This window comes from Pseudorasbora parva, chromosome 12 (genome assembly GCF_024679245.1).
Source record: "Pseudorasbora parva isolate DD20220531a chromosome 12, ASM2467924v1, whole genome shotgun sequence".
Lineage (NCBI taxonomy): Eukaryota > Metazoa > Chordata > Actinopteri > Cypriniformes > Gobionidae > Pseudorasbora > Pseudorasbora parva.
The window spans coordinates 28061280-28081189 of record NC_090183.1 but is presented as its reverse complement, the minus strand read 5'-3'; the positions used below and the strand labels follow the sequence as shown (position 1 = coordinate 28081189).

General features: G+C 37.9%; 1 protein-coding gene across 2 annotated transcripts in view; it reads left to right on the top strand.

The window, feature by feature from the left end:
* The first annotated feature begins 264 nt into the window (after nt 1-264).
* tmem131 (transmembrane protein 131) overlaps nt 265-19910 on the top strand; it is a 54393-nt gene continuing 34747 nt past the window's right edge. For both annotated transcript variants that reach the window (XM_067459678.1, XM_067459677.1), the window contains exons 1-2: nt 265-424; nt 11813-11874. In XM_067459678.1, coding sequence (XP_067315779.1) covers nt 304-424; nt 11813-11874 — 183 coding nt within the window. In that variant the 5' untranslated portion in view covers nt 265-303. The remainder of the gene's footprint in view (nt 425-11812; nt 11875-19910) is intronic.

Here is a 19910-nt window from a genome sequence, read left to right as displayed (position 1 = left end):
CATGTGATGTCAACATGACAGCGCCCATAGGGATGACACTACATAGAACAATATAGCTTTTCTAGAAGTCTTTATCTTATGTGAGTGTACATAATTTTTAATAATTCTTCTCAAAAGTCACGCTCGTTTTCATAAAAATAAAATAAAAAATAACAACAACAACAACAACACTGACATAGTGACAATGTAGACACAGATGTAGTTCCCCTCATATCCGCTGGGTGTCTGTCTTGAGTGAACTCGTGAGCGCTGTTTATATGAGCGCGCACACGATGCGCGCACGGTTAGAGAAACAGCAGCAGGATGGCGAGCAAGGACACAACACAGAGTTCCCCACATCCAACACGAACAAAATCATCATGTGTTGGACTTCTGCGCCTTTTATTTATTGCATTTATTCATGGGGCACAGGCGAACAAACAAGGTAAACGTGCGGTGTGTTTTTGTAGCTGCTTTTCGCCAGCGTATATGGGTTGTATATGTACCGCGGCTCACTGCAAGCTAATGACGGTTAGCTTCGAGCCTTAGCGCGTCAGAGAACAAACTAAGTGTTGAGTCAAGTCTTACCCACAATATTGAATTCACAGTTCTGGTTTAGATGACATGCGACTGCTCTTGCTGTTTTTATTTTATTTATGTAAAGCTGCTGGATAATAGTGTTCAGAGACGTTAGTTTACCTTGAGTATTAAAGCTAACAGGCTTAGTCATATTACATTAGCTATAATACTAATGTTAAACCTGTCTGAAGTTACTCACACTTTCAAAAACAAAACAATGTCTAATGTGTTACAGAGCTCAAACATGTCAAGGATGGGTTTTAACCTTTATAATAACACGTTTAATCAATATGTAGATTGGTGACTAACGTTAGTTCATGACTGTTTTAGCTAATAAATGCGGTTTGCTACTGAACAGCTATGTTTTACACTGTTAACCACGTTCGTGATGTCTCAGACATAAAAACAGCTTCTTAATAGAAGAAAATTAGCGGAAGTAAAGTGTTAATGTGAGAGTTTTGAGTTTCTGAGGCCCAGCCTGTCAGTGACATGTCAACTAACTGAGAGAGGGAGGAGGAGGAGGTGAGCGCATACTGCAAGTTCATGCAAGTTTTTAATTTTTTTTTTTTTTTTTTTTTACTATATTTCTTCTTGTTGCTCAAGCACAGTTAAATACAGTGTTTTTTTAAGGTACCGGTCGTGTGCAGTAATGTGAAGCAAAGTGTCATATGGAAACGGAGCTGTCTGGTTGCTTTCCAGCATACTGAATAAAACTAGAGAAATTCTTATCCAAGTGCAGAACTCTTGACTGTTTGCATATGAAATAGTCAGGGTTGCAGTGCTCTCTGGCACAATGCAGACATCAACCCCTTGGACAGGACAGATGACCCAGTAAATACCAGAGCTGCAACCTGCTTCTTCTTCTTTCTTTTTTTCTTTTTTCTTTCTTAGTTGTTTTTTTTATAGTTACCCAAAAATGAAAATTCTGTAATTATTTTACTCACCCTAATGTTGTGAGTAAACCTGTTTGACTGACTTCTGTGGAACTTATTCTGTGAACAATTTTAAAGTATGTTGGTAACAAATTTTGCTGGACGATAAATTGGCCAAGAAATGATTGCGATGAACGATAATATTGTCGTTCTGAGACCATTTGCATCTAAAATAACGATAATGGCATAATAATGCCGGTACACCAAAGATCAATAAACTTTAATTTCTAAAGACTATTTAGCACTAAAAATGGAAAACATTTTAAATAACCACAATAAATGAACAAAACAACCAAAAACAATAAAAGCATGGACTCTCAGTCTGTTTAAAAAATGCATTTAAATAAGTACCAAAAACAATAAATAAAAAGGATGAAAACTGCAATGGATGATTGTGTTTTAGGAGCATATTAAGGGCGGCACGGTTTACTAAACGTTCGGTTTGGTTCGTATCACGGTTTTAGGCTCACGGTTTTCCGTTCTGTACGGTTCTTGTAGTTTCTTTTCTTTTAATCCAGAAATGTACTTCAGCATATGATATATTAATTATTCACAATTTAGGATACAGTATTTAAAAAAAGTTATATCATAGCCTAATCATGCACAAACTGAACTTGACCATCTCTGAGGAAAGGGATACTTTGATGCAGCAAGAGAGAAGACATTGACATGCTTTTCATTTATTTGGCAAAATAAGGAGAATGTGTATTGCTATCTCTACAGAAACTCATGTGCCTTTTTAGCACACAAAGATTGAACTGAAGAAATAACTTGCATTTATCAAACTTCAGTGTAGCTTTAAGCCTTGTTTATACACGACGCGTCCGCTCGAGCGCGGGGGTGCGCGCGCGTAGTGCGCTAGACCCCATTTCGCTTGGCTTTGTGCATGTTGAATTTCGTAACTTTGCTTGTGGCTCCGCAACCGAAGAGCCATGAGTTCCAGACGAATCTGCTGGTCGAGAATGACATCTCATCATGCCGCACCCGGTCTGCGCGTCGAGTATAAACACCTCCCCAAACGGACGAGGCGCGCACAGTCAATGAGAGACGAGGAAAACAAAAAAAGCATGCAAATGGAAATTATCGGGGCCTGAAAAATTATCGAGCTCTTTTTTTTTATTTTTATCATGCGATTAATTGATTTATCGACTATCGCGACATGCCTATTGGTAACCAAATAGTTTTGGTGGCCACTGACCATTGACTTAAATTGTATGGGCAAAAAAATGAAACGGGGTGGGCACTGGGTGACAGAATTTTAATTTTTGGGTGAACTTTCCCTTTGAATGACTCGTCAGTAGTCAGTGGTCGACCATTGTGAGTTTTTCATTTGCCCAAAGTCAATATCTATAGAATATGTTGACTCAATTTCACTACAAAGGCAAATGCTGTTACACATTTTGTAAAAAAAAAAATCTTGAATCTTGCTTTGACACAGTTTTGACTGAGATTGTTCTGTGATTTTATTTGATACAGGTTTGGCTCTGCTACGCACAATGTGAAACTTTATATAAAATCAGTTTGATTATTTCAGGGTTGTCATAGATGGGGCTTTTTTGGGGTGAAGAATCATCCATTGGCTGTGCGCTGTGGTTTTTGTAACAGACCCTGGGAGTAAACACAGGGAGCCAAACATATTGACCATGTAATTGCCCTGGCCAATTGATCACACTATAACTACTTGTCATGCAGTTAGGGATAGCAAAACACCATGCTCCAACTGTAGATCAGTGAAGGTGCATGATCTTTGCTCTTCATGGCATGATTCTCTTCTACACAATCCCTGTATTACTCCACTTCTTTTGCTTTGACACTGGTGCAATCGAAATGTGATTTTAGGGCTTTTTAGTGTGCATTTAGTCTTTGGTGATTTATAGTTTCTTTTGTTGGTTGGTTCTGTGTTTTTGTCTGAAATTGTGTATGGTAGGCTAATTTTTACATATGGTGAGCAAAGAGACCGCTTTCGAGTTGAATGAGATATATCCAGTTCATAAGTCGACAGTGTTTTTTTGTAAATGTGAAACGCTTATGATCTAAGGCTCTAAGCCAAGTGACAGAGTAATAAACCTATTTCTCACTTCTTAGTTCTTCCTTTTTAAAAGTTTCTAAATGGGCCTAATAGCTACAAAGAGGCCACAGAGAGGCGTGAGCAGATGGGTTAGTGCTCTTTGGGAAGCACGTGTGAGTTAAGTGTTCTCACTCTTCCCTGGAAATGAATGCACCACTATTTCATTTACTGTGTCAACCCAGTTATTGACTGAAGGGACTCACTGAGCACATGGAGTGGAATGTAATTAACCCTTTGGCTTCTTATCTTCACAATGAGACAAGAATCCAGTTGTCAATAACATCACACTAGGCATGTGTCTGAAAAGCACTGACTGTATATAGCCTATTTGTAATGACAGGCATGTGTGTTTAGTAGGGGTGTAACAGTTTTAATTACTTGTGGTAGTGTTGTCAAAAGTACCGACCGTGATACCAAACCAGTAATAATATTAATTTTCACCTTCAAAATTCGTTTTTTAAAAACTATTCGAATATATATATATTCAAATTTAGAGTATTTGTTGACAGCCCTAGGGTGTACACTGCGAATTCGGACACACTGTGAGATATTGCAGACGCTACGAGTCTTTTAATTTGATCATCTCATCAAATCAGCTGGTACACGACACGACTGTTAGCACCGTGAGCTGGCCGCGATCACACATGCTTTCCTGCTAAACGCAGAGACCGGAGCTCTCAATGTTGCTGATAGCTTCAGATACAAAAATAGAGAAAAAATATGTGTGCAAATGATTTGTTGAAAAGCTAAGAACAGTAGCCATTCCTTTCAAACAAAACAACCAGAGAGAGAGAGAGAAATAAGTGTGTTTTTGTGTGTGTGTGTGTGTACGCTGTATGGTTGCAGCCACTGAGCTATATAGCCTAATAATATAGATCAAGCCTATGTGACGTGGTTGTGCATGATTTTGCAATAGGGAACAGCCATACGCTGGGGACTCCCTCAGACGATATGCTCAGAAGTCCTTGGTCCTTGATTAAAATAGCAATTTTCTCACAATTTACAAATGTTTGGAAACATTTGGGATATTGTAAGTACTCAACTGAACAAAATGTATAACTGGCCTAGTGGTTTTTAGATATTTTACTGCAAAAATACTACATAGTGCACTTTTTAATCAAAGATCAAAAGACAAGGAGATTATCAAAACAAATTATCTCTGGTGGTAAGTCAGTTTTCCCCGTGGTATCGAATATTGATATTTTTTAAGGTATCGTTATCGTATCAAAGTTGTAAATTCCAGTCTTGTGACAACAGTAGGTCTAAATACTTCAATTTCTGTGCCTAAAAAAAACTGCATGCATAAAACTTGCTGCAAAAGTAAAGATTATGAATGAGTCAGAAAAAAATAGAAAGGAGACATTTGAATTAATATTTCATGCAAGTAGACGCCATTTTTATGTAGTAAGCTTACTTAAGGACTTGTTTAGTAAAATTTTACCAGAAAAGGTTTTTAAAAAAATGATGTATAATCTTAAATAAAAACTGAACAAAAAGAAAAATACAGCAGTTTTATTGTATTTATGCAACTCTTGTATTTTTTGTAACTATCACAAAGATAGCCTTAGATGCTGACATGGCATTAAAATCTATACTACTACTACTTCAACAACAATTAAAATTAGGGACATACAAAACCGACGCCAAAGAACTAGCGCTAATTAAAGCAGACTGTTTTGTCGCCTCGTGTCGGGGGAAAAAACAACAACACCTGAACAGCAAAAGGACTATAGGCGACTGCCTGGCAACTAGCATGCATGTTCTGCGCCTGCGTGGGAATGAGATAACTGTCTATTTAAGCAGTTTAATATATTCGTCTAAATTCGTGATTCAAAACGGAAAAGTGAAACTAAGACGGCAGGTATACAAACCGTAAACAAAGCAGAGCTTGCTTGCCGTTTTCAATATCAATCAAGCTGGCCATGTTCTTTGTGTTGCTCAGATAAGATGATGTAAAATTATAACCACCTATTGTCTGTTCAGTTTTGATCACTTTTGCTCTTATTCTCGAGCACTGACTTGATGAACAGCCAATCAGAGTTCTCTCTCTCACTGACGGCCTGGCACTGATTCTACATGTTGAACTGGCCGAAAAAGCCTTGACGGCGTTGCCTGAGCCGACCATCAATGTGTCCCTGGGTTTACTGTAGAGCATTTACAGAAGAGCTAGCCAAAATATTTAATAATGATTTTTATTTTTTACATATTTTCTATATGAACAACAACAAAAAAGATGCTCAATAGTAGCTCTAATATATATATATTTAAAGCTTTATTATCTAGTATTTTACCAATACTTTATTATCTGGTTTATCTAGACCTTTTATCTTCTTTTGACATGTGGTTCTGCAGTTTTAGAAGAATTTAGCAGTAGCAGAATTTTGTGTCCAGATGCAAGCACGTGAAAGTTGTGGAAAATCTAAATCTCCTTTTTTCAAGATATTGGCTTATCTGCTCAACAGATGCCTGAGAGAAGGGAAATGGTTGATGCTTGATCGAGAGATGCTCAATATTGCTGTTGCATAATTCTGTTCATGTGTGCAAAAGCACATAGTGTTCTAGCTTTTCAAGGCCTAGATCTGACACAATGTTAGGGTCTCCGTTGCGCATGAAATGTTTAAACGTTCTGTGATTGATTAGCTCGCTTCAGTTTCTTTCCATGCTGATTGAGTAATGTAGCAGTCAGTGTCTCATGTAGTGGCCTGAACTACGGTTGTCCATAGGTTTCCCTCTGTTTGGTTAAAAGGAATCCATCAAAGGTGTGTGTACATGAGCAAGAATTAGTTTCCGGAGTAGTGTGTTGTTTTTGCTCGTTCAGCAACAGCTTGCTCCCACCCATTGGCTCGCTACAAAGCCAATAGTGAAGGGTCTGACACGCATTCCTCACAATACAACATCCATGAATGTCTTTTTGGCATTTAAAACATATGTGTAGAAGCCACCTTTGTTAAAAGGAACACAAGCCTTGGCTACATTTGTATGGAACAGTGTGGTATTGTTAGCATGTTTGACCAAGCATCAGATTAAAAACTGAGATTTCCATAGACTTCCACTTTACAAGCTCCTGATAGCAGGGCTCAATGGTCCACTGGTTCACATTTGTACTTGCCCTGCCAAAACTTCCTCTGGCTCCACCACAAAATAATAAAAAAGTTATAAAACAAATTGACCCATAACCCTAATAAATAAGGTTATGACACCAAAAATTACTTGAAAAAATCATATACATTTCAAATATTTTATTCAATTGTAAGTAATATGATCAAATTATACAATTATGAGCAATAGCACACACAAATACAACAAAACAAACATACAAATGAAATAAACAGTGATTTTCACGTTCAGGTAGAGAAATAACACTGCATACTCTCCACAATATACATTAAATATTACAGTTGAAACCTTAAAGTTATAAAAGTTATTCAGTCAAGAGCAGTGAGTGAGTTTTTTTTTTTTTTGTCCTTTAAGTAATATTAAAAACAAAGACAGTGGCAAGTTTATTAGGCTGCTGTCACTTAAGGAATGCATGGATACACTGTAAAAAATTATTTAGAAAAAGTTACCTGGTTGCCTTAAAATTTTGAGTTCATTGAAATTAAATTTTTGAGTTAATACAATGAACATGTTTTGCGATTCGTCAACCTTTATTAAAATATAATTAAAAGATTTTTTAAGCATATTGGGTAATTGTGTGTGTTTTATTTCTGATGACGCAGTGAAACATGCCAAATAGTGCTATTTTCATGATTTATCACATTTTTTATGTGGTTTAGATACAATAATATTTTGAGTTTCCATTTATTAAACAAATTTCCTTCGTTGTATCAACTCAAATGTTTAATTTCAATAAACTCAAAATTTTAAGGCAACCAGGTTACTTACTTTTTTAAGTTAAACCAACAAAAACCAACAATAATTTTTTACAGTGTATATCTAATTACATATGCATTTTATTTCTCAACCATTTACGTTTAATTAAGACAACACTGTTTATAAGGATACTCTCCAATATAGGCATTTTGACATCATTTTGTGTGAATATATCAGTTATTTTTTGGCTTGTATTTGTAAAAATTCAGATTCAATAAAATCATTTAATTTAATTAAGTCTAATATTAATTAAGTTATACAAAAAAAATAATAATAATAAGCAAATAATAATTAAAAGGCCCAGAATTTTGGTGCATGTGCACCTTTTAACTGTCCCGAGCTTCATTTATGCTGACACAGCAGGGTATCTGCAAGGTCAAAGGTGATAAATCAATTTTTGGAAAATTAAGACCCTTATAAAGTATTAAAAAGTCTTATCACGGCTTTATAAAGTCTTACATTTTGAAAGTATTTTGCTCAAGCTTTGTCAAAAGAGTTTGACTCCAAAAAGTATTTATGAATATATTTATTTTCATCCCCATAAGTATTAAAAAACAACGGGGCGCTCAGTCTGAGATCGGCTCGCAGCGAGCACGCCAGGGATGGACATTCGCACCGCCACCAGCCAAATGCGGCTGATTTTGAGTTGTGGCGGTAAACTTGCTTCACCTACCGAGCTGTTTCACCTCTTTGTAAACTTTGTTCAATGCATGCGAGTGCTGCCGTATGTGCGCATATGACCAGTCGTTTTCTCCGTCACCACTCGCGTGAAGACTCGCTGTGAGACTCGCGCGCTCTGTGAGAAGATCTGACGCTGTGCATCATCAGAGAGCGCGCAAATATTGAGTTCTCTTTGAAGTCTTGCACTTAAACGGACAAACTCACTCCAGAAGTATGTCAACATGTCCATCTTGATGAGTATCCTAGCAGACATAGTCTGAATATGCCTTAAGTGAACTGTATGCACAGTTGAGAAAGACGAGCATATCCCTGCATCAGGTCTTAAAGGCGCAGTAGCCTTTACTGCTGCCTGAGTGATGTCCTTATATTTAGTTTGAAATTAAACAATGCTCTTGATTGAATAACTTTTGTAAGTTTAATAAGGATTAATCTTTCATTTAAACAGTTAAATATGCAGTTATTTTACATTTGATTACTTTATTCAATTTCTGTACCTTTCTGCAGGCATGTGCATTATTATTTAATGTACACATGAGTGAGGTCAAGTTAAACATTTTAGTTTGAATTTTATTTTTCGGTTTTCGGCTTTGGTTTATATGCCAGAACGAATAGTTTCATTGTTGGGACTAAAAACCATAAAACTGGAAGCCATTGTAGAGCTTGTAGTATTAATTTTCACATGCAGTTACACATTGTCAGTTAAAAACAAAAAAGTGTTACTGGTTGTAACTTGAAAAATAATGCTTTATGTATGGTTCAGTCGATGGATACACGTGCTGGCTCCTCAGTGATAGGCTACACTACAACAGTGATAATAAGAGAAAACCGTGGGCAAAACGGTCTATCTTTGTAAACTGTGTTCAATGCATGCGAGTGCTGCCGTATGACCAGTCATTTTCGCCATCATCACCAGAATATTCGCCAGAAAACGCGAATGAGAACTCTGCAGGGTTAGAAGATCTGTCTCTGTGCGCTCGTCCAAAAGCGTGCGCACGTCTCAGCGCGCAAATATTGAGTTTTCTCAAGTCTTGTGCTTGAACGGACAAACTTACACAAAAAGTATATCAACATGTCGATCTTGATGAGTATCCAAGCAGACATGGTCTGTATATGCCTTAACTGAACTGTATACAGTCAAGAAAGACGATGCATATCCATGTATTAGGTCTTAAAGGGGCAGTAGCCTTTACTGCTGTCTGTTTAATGTCAAACAAAAGATAAGGACATCACTTACTGCTCTTGATTGAATAGCTTTAGTAAGTTTATTAAGGATTCATTTTTCACTTAAACAGTTAAATGTGCAGTTATTTTACATTTGATTAATTTATTCAATTTCTCTACCTAAAAACTAATGTTAGACCTACCTGAAAAATCTGAAAAGCATTGTTTATTTTATTAGTATCGTTGCTCAATAGTATTTATTTGTGCTGCTGCTTGTATTTAAGTTTTTTGTTCTTATTTTCTTTATTTTTATTTGACAGTAGTTCTTTCTGTCAATGAGCATGGCAAATACCAAACCGTACTGAAACCGTGAACCTAAAACCGTGATACAAACTGAACCGTGAGCAATCTGTACTGTTACACCTCTAGCGTAACATGTATGCGGGTGCCACAAAATTAGAACATTTTCAAAGGGTACCATGACTGAAAAAAGGTTGGGGAAACACTGATTTAGTGAACGGCTGTGGCTCAACGGCAGGAAAAACAATCCAAACAATCACGATTTTTAAAACTTTTTTAGCGTTATTTAACGTTATCAAATCTATTTTTCTAAATGTAGGCTGCCAAGAAGGAGGAAAGAGTGGCAGTGTCTCTTCAAAAAAACTGAGACAATACATATTACAAAAATAAAATAACGTCTGAAAAAAATGGTCTGCCATTGTCTGCGATGTTTGTTTACTGTAATATTTACCAGTAAAGAGTTGGTTAAGTTGTTAAGAGCTACTTAATTAATTGAATTCATAAAAACAACTTTTTGCTTTTTAAGATTAAAATACACTAGTCTATATTACCAGATGCGTTGGTCTAGCAAGAAGTGCAAGCCACTTCAGACACAGATAGTTGCGTGTTCTGAGTCAACACAATCGAGCGTAAAAATAAGAAACGTATCACGGGAAAATACTACAACAGCAAGACAGCGGGAAAAGAGCTAAAATACGTGAGAACCCCGAAAAAAAGGGATGGTTGACAGCTATGAGTCAATGACAGCTAGCTGGTGGTTGGAACCTTTTCTTAATGAATGCACCTGAAATGTATGCAATAAAAATGTTTTTAAAAAATATTTCAATTTGAGGTGGTCTATATAGCCTGCAATTAGCCTATGCGCCCGAAGGCACGGCTTGAAGACCCAGTCAGTGACGTCACGATATGCCAATTTGTTCAAATTCATATCTACGTAATCAGCATCACCAAAAATTTACTTTTTTTTAATATTAAAATTTTGGGGGGGAAATAAAGACCTACCTACCGACCCTTTTTTTTTTTTTTTATACTGTTACTGCAAACCAAAATAGTTTTAAGGATGGCCTTATTGTTGAGCACTGGGAGTTGTAATATAGATGCCGTTTAGCTCAGACCTTGAATGTATTAGGAAAGTTTTAAACCTGTTTGCAGGTGGCTTTGTACATTTAATTTAAATGAATAAGTCTTTGTGGCTTATTTAATCGAAGTTATGATAGTTTAAATGCACAGATGCTTTTAAACATCAAACTGCCAGACTTTAAATGATGCAGCCCACAATTAACGGTTAATTTTGTTTTTGCCCAAATCCAAAATTTTGGAAATTGGTCCCTTTTACACTGGACTCTCGAGATTGAATTAATCTTTGTTGATGAAATGTACTCCACAACTCTAAGTTAATTGTATGATGTAACGTGGTGAGGAAAGTGATGCGTGTTTTGTGTAGCTCTGAAAGTGTATACGAGGGATGTTTTGAGCTTCATGAGTGTGACCAGCCTCTATCAGTATAAACCTCACTAGGGTTACAGAACTGCAGACTAATAATAGCACTGCAAGTAGACTGACATGAAGCCGAATATGAGAACTCGGCAGCTCTGGGAGGACTTTCCTTTACCATCTGTTAATCTGTAAAAAATCTGCTCCTCCTTAAAGAACTTCTGATGTTGTGTTTTGGTATAAGCACAAGAAGAATTTCATTAGCTGACATTATGGATGTTCACTCATGGCTTTACGGTTGACTTAACTTTATTTGTTGTGCATTTTCTGTCATCAGTGATTGTTTTCCTGTTTAAAGGAAATTGATATATTGATAAAGTGAAGATACTCACTTCAAACTTCTGAAAGCAGGTTGAGGTAAACTTTATGTTGACCACATACATTTCTGACATTTCCTTTTCTGTTTTGCTTGGTTTTTTTTGTTTTTGTTTTTTGCTGTTTCCTGGCTGTTTCCAGGAAGCTGTGTCAACTATAGCTTCTCTTACAAAGTAGTGTGAGAGACAGTGAAACTATGGTTCTCCACACTCCTTAATCAAAAGTCTCCATTGAGACGTATCCGACAGCGAACGATCGCAAAATGACTGTAATGATTCCCTGTCTCCACAGTCTTTTGTGTTGCCCTGATGGGTAATTGTGTCCAAATCTGATACACCCCCAGAGAGTCACTTGCACACACTGCATCAACCTGCATGGCATTGTTTGCTGATATTCAAACCTCATGGGAATTTTCTCTATCTGTCTACAGCTTTCATACAGTCAGACAACATCCTGGAGGTACTACACTTTGGGGAAGGAGGCCTCTTGCAGGTAAGTTTTTGTGACTGGGATAGCTGATAGCATGAATCTTGTTTGAAGGTCATAGTAAATTCCTCAAACATTGATTTTAAACTGTGAATACATTAAATTCACCACAAACCCTGATGTTGTAAATAAATGACAAAACAGTCATGAGTCATTAGTGGATGAGACTGGAGTATCTTATTTGAAAGGTAGTGAGACAATCAAAAGGGTGGTTCCGTGATTTTAGCATTTGGGCGCAGTATAGCATGTCTTAATTTTTTTTTTTTTAAACGCCGTATTTTTCTTATATTTGACCTTTATTCCACACTGCTGTCTCCACTTGAACTTTCAGCGCTGTAACTTTGCAGATACTTTTTATGCTCAAGCAGCAACATTACACGCTAACTAAAGTTAAAAAAGTGAAATGGCATGCAACCACCCCTTTAAAAAAAGGAAGGTGTTAGTCACTTCAATACTAGTTTTGTTCACAGAGCAACAGAAACAAGTCTCTGTCTGTCAACAAGTGTTTTGAAGCTGTTGCAAACAAAGTTAAAGGAATAGTTAATCCAAAAATGAAAATTATCACATGAATCCCTCTTAAGTGTATATGACTTTTCTTTCAGATGAACACAATCAGAGTTATATTAATGAACTATCCCAGCTTTGTAATGTCATTGAATAGCTTTTCAAAAAGTTTTGGAGCTCCAAAAGGTGCATCCAACATAAAAGTAATCCATATGACTGTAAGTTAATAAATGCCTTCTGAAGCAAAGTGATGGGTTTTTGTTAGAAAAATATCCTTGTATAAAACTGTAATCACTGGCTTCTGGCAATGGCCATACGTGCATTCACAAGTGTCGAATTCTGGTTTCTGTGAGAACACTTGGTTTATTGTGCTTGTTTGTAGGGCTGCACAATTTAGCCCTATATTTTATGCTTGTATATTAATTTGGCTAATAAAAATAATTATTACTTCTAAATAAAAATATGAAACAAAATAAGAAATATTACTATGATAACATTTTCATTATTGCTACTAAAATGAATATTTAAGAATTAATACAACAATATAATAATAATAATTATAATAATAAAATATATATTTATTTATGTATTTTACAAAATGTGTTTTTACGAAAACTTAACACACACCCGCTATATCTTTACATTATAAGAAAGTTCATAAGAAAGGTTGTAAAGGACTATAAATCATAAACACCGGTTTATTATAAAATGCTGTATTGTTGTTTTTCTTCATTTTTATCCAAAATAGGAAGGAATTAGCATTGAGTGCTAAACACGTGTTTCATTCATTCTTGAAGTTGGAGGGCACCCAGTTGTGTGCTGAGCCTGTTCCAATGTGATGTCACATTGGAGTAAATTGGACACACTTTTCCAGTTTTAAAGGGGGAAATACAGTGCCTTGTGAAAGTATTCGGCCCCCTTGAACTTTGCGTCTCCGTATAAATGCACCTGCACTGTGATGGTCTCAGAGGTCTGTTTAAAGCGCAGAGAGCATCATGAAGAACAAGGAACACACCAGGCAGGTCCGAGATACTGTTGTGGAGAAGTTTAAAGCCGGATTTGGATACAAAAAGATTTCCCAAGCTTTAAAGATCCCAAGCACTGTGCAAGCGATAATATTGAAATGGAAGGAGTATCAGACCACTGCAAATCTACCAAGACCTGGCCGTCCCTCTAAACTTTCAGCTCATAAAAGGAGAAGACTGATCAGAGATGCAGCCAAGAGGCCCATGATCACTCTGGATGAACTGCAGAGATCTACAGCTGAGGTGGGAGACTCTGTCCATAGGACAACAATCAGTCATATACTGCACAAATCTGGCCTTTATGGAAGAGTGGCAAGAAGAAAGCCATTTCTTAAAGATATCCATAAAAAGTGTTGTTTGCCACAAGCCACCTGGGGGACACACCAAACATGTGAAAGAAGGTGCTCTGGTCAGATGAAACCAAAATTGAACTTTTTGGCAACAATGCAAAACGTTATGTTTGGCGTAAAAGCAACACAGTTCATCACCCTGAACACACCATCCCCACTGTCAAACATGGTGGTGGCAGCATCATGGTTTGGGCCTGGTGTACTTCAACAGGGACAGGGAAGATGGTTAAAATTGATGGGAAGATGGATGGAGCCAAATACAGGACCATTCCGGATGAAAACCTGATGGAGTCTGCAAAAGACCTCAACTGGGACGGAGATTTGTCTTCCAACAAGACAATGATCCAAAACAAAACAAAATCTACAATGGAATGGTTAAAAAATAAACATATCCAGGTGTTAGAATGGCCAAGTCAAAGTCCAGACCTGAATCCAATTGAGAATCTGTGGAAAAACTGAAAACTGCTGTTCACAAACGCTCTCCATCCAACCTCACTGAGCTCGAGGTGTTCTGCAAGGAGGAATGGGCAAAAATTTCATTTTTTTCGATGTGCAAAACTGATAAAGACATACCCCAAGCGACTTACAGCTGTAATCGCAGCAAAAGGGGGCACTACAAAGTATTAACTTAAGGGGGCCGAATAATTTTGCACGTCCAATTTTTCAGTTTTTGATTTGTTAATCATGAAGTGGAATGAAATTTATTGGATATTTCCAACTTTTTTTGTGTCCTACTTGTTGTTGATTCTTCACAAAAAATTACAGTTTCATATCATTATGTTTGAAGCCTGAAATGTGGCAAAAGGTCGCAAAGTTCAAGGGGGCCGAATATTTTCGCAAGGCACTGTAACAGAGGGGATGGTGGATTTTTACCTCAATAGGGTGGTTGTGTACACACACCAGACACACAAATGAGTTTCAAAAACAATATAAAAGTGAATTTTGCATCATAGTGATACTTAAAGGGGGGGTGAAACACTCAGTTTCAGTCAATCTTGAGTACATATAGAGTAGTATTGCATCCTTCATATCTCCGAAAAATCTTTAGTTTTATTATATTTCTAAAAGAAATATAGGCTGTACCGAGTCCCTCCGGAAAAAAACGAGCGCCTGGAGGCGTATCGAGTGGGCGGAGCTAAAGAATGACGATCGCGAACAAAGTGGTAACGTCCTCAAGCGTGGAGAAACCCATGGCTATCTTAGCTAATAGATATATGATCCAGAATCAAATCTGAGGCTGAAATAAATTGAACAGGAGAAACAGCAACATCAGGACGTCCGTCTCTGTGGGGTATGTACTGTATTTAGTGACCTGTCAACATTTGCGCTTGTTTACTCGCAGTTTATAAGGACATGATTCGGTTTATGGACTATTGTATATGACTAAACCTTAGCAGTAGCAAGCAAAACGGTTTTGCACGTCACACTAGTGTAACGTTATACATAGAACAGCAATGGAGTAACGTTAGCGCATTTGAATGACGAAGCACGCGATCGTGTCGTTTACTGATGTTTACTCACACGACGATAGCCAACAGCATAGACATTTGAAGCAGTTTTACTCACCGGCTGCTTCCAAAGCAGGACCGGACCTTTATCGCTGGGACCGCTCTGTCAAAAACACACTTCTTTGGTATGATTTGGTGAAGTCCTGTGACAGCAGTGGCGTGGAAATCCACTTTGAGACGCGACTGAAGCGATGTTGTGAAGCTTCCCGTCATTTCTGCGTTCAAATCAGTTCAAATGCAGCGCTGCCTTCCCGGAATGCTGTGCTGAAGCGTTGAAGTCGCTTGATGTTACTCATAGGAATAAAGTGGAGTGCGGCGCGCGACATAAGTGTTCACGTACGACTGGATCTGCACCTGAGAGAGTGTTTATGGGCATGCATTTCCTCTCTCGCTCTAGTCACGCACGCGCACCCTACCGGGAGAAGAGCCGTATGGCCCATACAAGGACCTTCCGTTCTATTAACGTCAAGTCGAGCCATACTCGAAAAAAACTCTCCGAAACTTGTGAGAAACCGGAAGGAGTATTTTTGACACAGAAATCGTTTAAAAAATTAGTTTTTGAAACTTTGTCTATGTTTATGATGGGAATCCAAGTCTTTAACAGTGTAAAAAGCTCAGTATGCATGAAACAGCATTTCACCCCCCCTTTAATACTGAACTTGTGTTCAGCTGAAAGGTCATATGCACCAAAGATGGTTTGAGGGTAAGTAAATTATGGTAGGTTTTTTTTTTTTGAGGGGGGTCAACTATTCCTTTAAGGAATCAAATTAACATTTTTCCAATTTCATATTTTATAGTAATATTACTATTAACAACCTTAATATTATGCAAGTTATACTGTATAGTGTGAAGAAATTAAATAAAAACAAACTCTCCATGTTCCTCTTGGTTTTTCTGGATACATAAATGTACAAAGCAACTGGTGCAGTTCCATTCATGCTGATGAACAAACAAATTATCTCATGAGACCGCTATATTAATCAATACTTCAAAATGACTCTTAAATAATCTTTTATAATCTTATAATTTTTTTGAGCAATTATTATACATTCACCTAAATGTATGTTAGGAACACCTGTTCAATTTCTCATTAATGCAATTATCTAATCAACCAATCACATGGCAGTTGCTTCAATGCATTTAGGGGTGTGGTCCTGGTCAAGACAATCTCTTGAACTCTAAACTGAATGTCAGAATGGGAAAGAAAGGTGATTGAAGCAATTTTGAATGTGGCATGGTTGTTGGTGCCAGACAGGCCTTTCTAAGTATTTCACAATCTGCTTTGTTACTAGGTTTTTCATGCACAAACATTTCTAGGATTTACAAAGAATAGTGTGAAAAGGAAAAAAATATCAACTATGTAGCAGTCCTGTGGGCGAAAATGCCTTGTTGATGCTAGAGGTCAGAGAGAATGGCCCGACTGATTCAAGCTGATATAAGAGCAACTTTGACTGAAATAACCGCTTGTTACAACTGAGGTATTCAGCAAAGCATTTGTGAAGCCACAACAAGTACAACCTTGAGGTGGATGGGCTACAACAGCAGAAAACCCCACCGGGTACCACTCATCTCCACTACAAATAAGAAAAAGAGGCTACAATTTGCATGAGCTCACCAAAATTGGAAAAGTTGCCTGATCTGATGAGTCTCGATTTCTGTTGAGACATTCAGATGGTAGAGTCAGAATTTGGCGTAAACAGAATGGGAACATGGATCCATCATGCCTTGTTACCACTGTGCAGGCATGTGGTGGTGGTGTAATGGTGGGGGGGATGTTTTCTTGGTACACTTTAGGCCCCTTAGTGCCAATTGGGCATCGTTTAAATGCCTACCTGAGCATTGTTTCTGACCATGTCCATCCCTTTATGACCACCATGTACCCATCATCTGATGGCTACTTCCAGCAGGATAATGCACCATGTAGTGTTGTCAAACGTACCAACCGCGATACCAATTCGGTACTGAAATGTTAAAAATATGACGCTTTGAGTGCTGTTGAGCGGAATCGTAAACACCTCTGAATGGCCATTGTGCTCACACGCTCATCAAATAGGTCTATGATTGGCTACTTTGATCAGCGCTTCACAAACATGTTGTAAAAATACATCAATGATGCTTTTCACGGCGCGAATACACAGATACACACAGAGCGTTTGAATGTAGGTTTCTATCAGCCTACTGGTCCACTGGTCGACGCCTGCTTGTGCTTTCAAACGCTCCCGCTCCCGCTTTCAAAACACTTTTCAAAAACTTCCGTGTTGTTTCAAACAGCTGCCGTGAGTTGATCATTGTAGCCAATCACAGGCACATCCGATGAGCGCGTGAGCACAATGACCAGTCAGAGGTGTTTACGATTACAGCTCAACAGCGCTGGAAGCGTCACATTTTTAACATTTCAGTAACGATTTGGTAAAGTGGTCGGTACTTTTGACAACACTAGCACCATGTCACAAAACTAGAATCATTTCAAAATGGTTTCCTGAACATGAAAATGAGTTCACTGCACTAAAATGGCCCCCACAGTCACAGATCTCAACCCAATAGAGCATCTTTGGGATATGGTGGAATGGGAGCTTCATGCCCTGGATGTGCATCCCACAAATCTCCATCAACTTCGAGATGCTATCCTGTCAATATTATGGGCCAACATTTCTAAAGAATGCTTTCAGCACCTTGTTGAATCAATGCCATGTAGAATTAAGGCAGTTTTGAAGGCGAAAGGGGGGTCAAACACAGTAATAGTATGGTGTTCCTAATAATCCTTTAGGTGAGTGTATATTTTAACATCACAGTGTCATGGATTTTTGTCTTGTCTCAACTGTTTTATGTAAGGATTATTCAACTTATATAAGTGTAACCCGTTTGTTTGTTTAACATACATTTTTGTGTGAGTGACTGACACATCGGCATAAAATAATTACATTAATTTAATAAATGTTGTGAAATACCACTTTTTTGGAGATACTCCAGTTGTCCATAATTTTGTTTTTACTCTGGATTAATGAGAGATTTGCGACATCTTAAAGGGCTGATGAATTCAGAAATCAAATTTCCCTTGAGCTTTTGATATATTTTTTGATATATATAATATAAGATTATCCTGTAGGTTTCAGAGCTGAAAACGTCCTTGTTAGTCAAAAAAAAAAGCTTCTATAGACACCGGGCCCAGAAAACAATCGTGAGCTTCATTCTTACGTCATAGCGCTACGAAACACCGCCTCTACAGAACGTGTAATTCAGTAGCCCTGCCCACGGACTTGTTGAGCTGTTCGGTCGATCACAAGCCAGCAGCAAAAAATATGTGGAAGAAGATGGCAAGCAAGTTATTGTGGAAAAACACAGTCGCTGCATAAGCTTCCTTCGGATCATAATATTAGGAATGTGTGATACTTCATGTATTTTTAATGAAGTTCCAGCTCAAGTGGGGAAGACTGTTTGTGTGCTTGCTTCATTTCACTGCGGAATCGTTTGTAAACAAGTCTCAAGTGCTGGATTTGCAGACACATTGTTGTGCCTTCTATATTGGATCCGACAGGAATGGTGCAAGAAACTTATGTGAGTAAAACGGGTCTTTTATATGTAATAGTAGTCCCTGGGCTGTACCAGACCAAAACGTACGGCAGTCGGCAGAAATTCTGTCTTGATCTTGGCTTGCACGTGTGTGTGAGAGCACGCGTATCGCGCTTAGGTACACACTGCAAGCGTGCCGTGAGCGTCTTGGCTGCGTGGTGTGTCCGTTTTTATTTCGGCTCCCATGTTAACGGGTTGGAGCTTGCACACTGCCTGCCGAAAACGTGTGCATGCTAGAAATAGAAGAGACTCCTGTACATCAACAGCAGCAGCAGCGCTGTGTCGGACACGCTTCTGGTGTGCAAAGACAGAGAAAACACCACGCAGCCACCCCACAGCTGACACACAACAGAAACGCAACGCTCAGTATGTCTCCGGAATCTGGCATTATATCGACCGATCGTGCGGGTGCGGGCCATGTAATACAATTGCGGGTGGATAAGAAATAAATCATTGTGTCTGTTTGATAAAGACAAGTTGCAGTTGCCGCTTTCAAAATAATCTCTCCCTCATGTGAACTGAACTGACAGGGGCTAGATATGACACCGGAGCTGAAGCTATTAAATATGCAAATCTTCTCTAATCCTAGCCGTGGGCGTTTACTTCCAAATCTCCAGTGCGGCACGCCCATCAATACCCAGAGTTCAGAGAATGGCCTTAAAACCAGTGTAGAAAATAGCCTATTAGTTATGATGTTTTTGAATTTAAAAAACACAAACGTCATTAGTTGACCCCAGACAACAGTATAAAAAAGGAAAAAAAAAAGCCAGTTCATGACACCTTCAAAAGCTTAATCTAATTTTATATTTGATTGTCTTTTTATGGCTTCTGTTTTATCTTTTTCTAGTATTGTACATTACATTCTTTGCAGTACTAGGTAGGGTTTATTAGCCTTAAAAAAGGTGTGGCAGCATAAACGATTTTGTCAAATGGATTTAATTACCCAATAAAGTGTTCCCTAATAACATAAAATATCTGAGAAGTTTTGAAATGATAGCTTTAATAGCCCCTTGAATGGGACTATGAACTCTGTGATCTTAGTAGTTTTGTGTGCATGTGAGTTTGGACTTTTGTGGAAATCTTAA